At 47.5% G+C, this 4,312-nt stretch overlaps 2 protein-coding genes across 2 annotated transcripts; both read right to left on the bottom strand.

Annotated features, from left to right (window-relative positions):
* Positions 1-303: 303 nt before the first annotated feature.
* LOC118750456 lies at positions 304-3,179 on the bottom strand. The gene is made up of 3 exons (XM_036485174.1): positions 855-3,179; positions 446-806; positions 304-359 (listed from the first exon to the last, which is right to left on the bottom strand). The coding sequence occupies exons 1-3, from the start codon at positions 3,177-3,179 to the stop codon at positions 304-306; spliced, it is 2,742 nt and encodes a 913-aa protein (XP_036341067.1).
* Positions 3,180-3,716: 537 nt separating this feature from the next.
* Positions 3,717-4,264, bottom strand: LOC118750458 (the record flags this gene model as incomplete). The annotated part of the gene is given in 1 exon segment (XM_036485176.1): positions 3,717-4,264. A coding segment is annotated over 1 exon segment (529 nt), but the record flags the coding sequence as incomplete, so codon positions are not given.
* Between the last annotated feature and the right edge of the window lie 48 nt (positions 4,265-4,312).

Below are 4,312 nucleotides of genomic sequence, written 5' to 3'. Positions count from 1 at the left end.
AGTTCTCTTTGGGCGCCTATGAAGTTCGTCCCGTTGTCACTTCTTATGCGTACTGGCGTTCCCCGGCGGTTGACAAAGCTCCGCAAACACAAGAGAAAGGCATCTGTCGATAAATCGTGCGCCAGCTCCAAATGCGCGGCTCTGGTGGTAAGGCAAGTGAATATCACTGCCCACCTTTTCTCTCTTCGGCGACCTATCGCAACATTAAAGGGGCGAAATAAATCGACGCCCGTGTATGTAAAGGGCCTGACGTATGGTGTGACGCGGTCTTCGGGTAACTGGCCCATGAGAGGCGGTGCTGGCTTAGCTTTGTCGATTCGGCATCTGTTGCAACTGCGTTGAACTGCGTTGAGCAACGACTTAGCGTGAGGGAACCAATATTTTCGGCGGGCTTCGTTAACGATGACGGCAGAATTCTGGTGGTGCATGTTTTCATGGTACTGGCGCATTATGAGTGTTGAGACGATGTGTTTGTTCGGCATCAAAATCGGCTTCCTGGATTCTATCGGCAAAACTGCGGCTGCGTCGATGCGACCTTGTATCCTCATAATGCCCTCCTTATCTAAGAACGGCGTTAGCGCATAGATGGTGCTTTGTTTGTGGAGACATGCTGAGCTTTTGAGCGCTGCAACTTCTTTGGCGTAAATCTCGTTCTGGACTGTTTTTATTATAAATTGTTCGGCTTTATTGAGTTCGCTGGCGGTCAGCGCTCCGCTCGACTGCGTATCGTCGTCGTTCTGGTGCGCACGGACGTGCTTCAAAAATTTGCAGGTGGCTCGTTGAACCCAGGCCATCACCCGTTTCAACTTTAAATAAGACGAAAAACGGTTAAACTTAAGTAAACAATCATTTACCTCGATATGCATGGCGAAGCACGGCTGGACCTCTTCTGGTAGCTGGTCTGGTAAAGGCTTATTGGATAAGATGGGCCAACACTCCATAGGCTGCTGTAGGAACTCTGGACCTCGCAACCATGAACTGCACATCTCGACCTTCGGGGGCCATCTTGGCCGAGTAGCAATATCAGTAGTATTTTTCTCAGTAGGTATCCAGCGCCACTGAGGAGGCGTAGACGACGATAGTATTTCGGCGATGCGATGGCCGACGAAGGGCTTAAACTTTCTCTCCTCGGAGTTGACCCAATGTAGCACTGTTTGTGAATCGGACCAGTAAATTGTCGCGTCAAGCTGAATGCTATGACCATGGCAGATTAGTTTGGCCAATCGCACGCCTAATACTGCTGCCTGCAGTTCCAATCTTGGCACGGACAAGAGCTTTTGAGGTGCACCTCGGGTTTTACCGGCTACAAATGTGACCTCACAATTTTCTGCACTGGTGACTCGAAAATAACCAGCGGCGGCGAATGCAACTTGGCTGGCGTCTACTACTATGTGTAGCTGAATAGATACGGCTGCTTGCAATTGAGGCGAATACCAACGTCTGATCTGGATTTCGTTAACGCGTTTAAACTCGCCCCACCAGGCAAACCATTTGTTTTGAAGTTTATCTGGAATCACTTCGTCCCACTCAATGCGGCTTTTCCATACTTCTTGTATCAGTACTTTGGCAAATAGTAGAAAATCTGCGAGAATACCAAACGGATCAAAGACTGCCATGATTATGCTCAGCAGTTCACGCTTCGTTGGTGCTCGTATTCCCTCTAATACTGGTTTCGGGATACGATGAAACTTGAATTGGAACTCGAACGAGTCCGTTGCCATATTCCAATACATTCCCAATATCTTTTCGTGGTTGGTTACGCTTTCTAAGCTTACTGGCTGTGATACTGTTCCTGGTTCTTTGTTCAGGCTGACCTCGATATCTCTGATGTTCGACACAAAAGACCTCAGTTGAAAACCTCCTTCGGCGTGGATGAATACGACCTCTCGACAAATTCTTTCGGCTTCTTGTTGATCTCTAAAACTGGCTACGAAGTCATCAACATAATGACTATTTATTATTGCTGCAACGGCGTCGGGATATAGCTGGCGGAATTCTTCTGCGTTCTTATTCTTAACATATTCTGCTATGCAAGGTGAACATATGGCACCAAACACCATCGACTGCATGACGTACTGTTGTACCGGTTGAAGATGGTTTCCACCGCGCCACAAGAACCTTTGCGCTTGTTGATCTTGCTGCTTTATCAGCACCTGTGAAAACATTTCACGGATGTCTGCTGCTACTGCGACTGCTCCCTCGCGGAATCTGAACAATATGTCTAATAATGGCTTAGCATGTTCAGGACCTTTTATCAAGGCGGAGTTTAAAGCTATACCATTTACTTTGGCGGCGGCATCAAACACGATTCTCATTTTTCCGGGCTTGTGCGGATTTTGCACTGCGAAATGAGGTAAATACCACTTAAAACCTGTGTCGATACACTCTTCATCGTCGGGAATCCTTCTAGCGTAACCGTTTTCTATGTACTTTGCGATTTCTTTTTTGTATTTAGCGGCAAATTCTGAGTCAAATCGCATTTTCTTCTCTATACCTAGCAGTCGTTTATAGGCCATCTGATAGCTGTGTGGAAGTTTTGGTGGAATAGTACGCCATAGTAATCCAGCTTCGAACCGCTTACCAACTCGACGTGTGTTGGCCTGCAGCATCTGGCGCGCCCTTTCATTCTCTTCAGACTCTAGAAGCTTTGATGATCCATTAACTCCAAAGTTATCTGCTGCAAAATATTCGGTAACTAGTTCGTGCAAAGACGTAAGGCTGCTTTTCTCGCGGATATGTAGAACTACCGGTGCTTGCACTGCTGCTCTGGTCGGCCCGTATGCTATCCAGCCCAATTTAGTATTAATGGCCACTGGACTTTCGCTATCGGCCTTCACGGTCGCGGATGGCACACTCAATGACGTGTTGTCGAGACCTAACAACAACGATGGCTTAACTTGGTGATAATCTTCCAATGGCAATGGCTCGAAGTGGGCGTAATGAAACTTCTTGAAGGACTGTACTGGCAAGTCTAGGCTACGGATAGTGCACACGTTGCGAAGGCTGTAGGTTGCTGGTCTATCTCTGCATCTTACACCTAGATTAACCTTCGCTGATTCTTCTGTAGTACACTTCTGCCCGTACCATTGCAACGTTAGTGGTTGCCTGCGACCTCTTAGACCCAAGCGGCTTGCTACACTCTCCTCTATTAATGAAATAGCTGAACCTTCGTCGATCATGGCGAAAACGTCTTCCCTACCATTTGGTCCGAATAATGACACAGGAACGTATTTAAACAGGTGGCCGCGCGTGGATATGGCTTCCCTACAGTTGAGAATGGGCTGCGCCCCACCTTGGTTGCGGGCTGCATCTGCATGAGCGGCGGCTGTTGTGCTGTCGTGAAGGCTCCGGTGGTGGTATCGACGGCAACCATCGGTGTCACAAAACTTTTTAACGCGACAGTTTGATGTGTTGTGTCCTTTGCGCAAACAAGAAAAGCAGAGCTGAAGGCTTTTCACTTTCTCCCAACGCTCAGGGACGCTCATTATTTCACAAAAAGTCTGACAGTTCGAAATGGAGTGGGCACCCATGCACGCGTAACATCGCATACCTCCCGAGTGCTCCTGCTGCGACTCTCTACCGAGATGCATCAAACGTCGAGGCTGTTGCTGTGTCGTTGGAAGTTGGCTTCTACTTGGTTGTTGTATCATTGGCGGTTGGCTTCTACTTATTGCAGTTGTTGGCGGCATCAGACACACGACTCTGGCAAGGTCGCTTAACCAGCTCGAAAACTCTTTAATTGTGATACGGCTTTAAATTTACGGCATATCTGGTCCACTCGAATTGCTTGCTTGGCGGTAGCTTAGTTACTAACTGCTCCAACAGTGTCGTGTTAGCGAGGTGATGCTCACACTTAGCTGACGTTAGAAACGCAACAACGTTTCTTGTTCTTGTTGAAAACGCTAAAATTTGCTCCACTTTGTTTTCAGCGATAGTTTGAAATTGCTGAATTTTAAGAAGCTGGCTTCGCACTAAAAGGTCTGGCCGACCAAACTGGAACTCCAGCTCAGCTATAGCATTCGGCACGTCATCGGGATAGATCAACATGGAAGCAACTGTTTCTCTAGCACGACCAACTAAACATTTGTGTAACCGCATTAGGTTATGTCGGTTACTATAGCGAAACGTTTCGGTCGTATCTTTGTAGTTTGCTAAGAAGAGCGGCCAGTCTTCGGTGTTACCGGAAAATATAGGCAGATCATACAACTTTGTAACCGAATCACTAACCTCTAGCACTGCATTTTGCGTGGAGCGCTCCGGTCGCATCACTGGTGTGGTTTCACTATCCTGCTGCATTGCTTCAATCACGTTA

Source organism: Rhagoletis pomonella, unplaced genomic scaffold (assembly GCF_013731165.1).
Source record: "Rhagoletis pomonella isolate Grant_MI unplaced genomic scaffold, Rhpom_1.0 Rhpom_scaffold_00246, whole genome shotgun sequence".
In the NCBI taxonomy this organism is placed as follows: Eukaryota; Metazoa; Arthropoda; class Insecta; order Diptera; family Tephritidae; genus Rhagoletis; species Rhagoletis pomonella.
Note: the sequence above shows the minus strand (reverse complement) of the source record. Positions and strands in the feature narration are given on the sequence as shown.

Coding starts and splice junctions, on each gene's coding strand:
- LOC118750456 (XM_036485174.1), bottom strand. CDS start 3,179: ATGATCGACGAAGGTTCAGCTATTTCATTAATAGAGGAGAGTGTAGCA. Junction 807..854: donor GCTTCGCCATGCATATCGAG/GTAAATGATTGT, acceptor TCTTATTTAAAG/TTGAAACGGGTGATGGCCTG. Junction 360..445: donor CGTCTCAACACTCATAATGC/GCCAGTACCATG, acceptor CCTCACGCTAAG/TCGTTGCTCAACGCAGTTCA.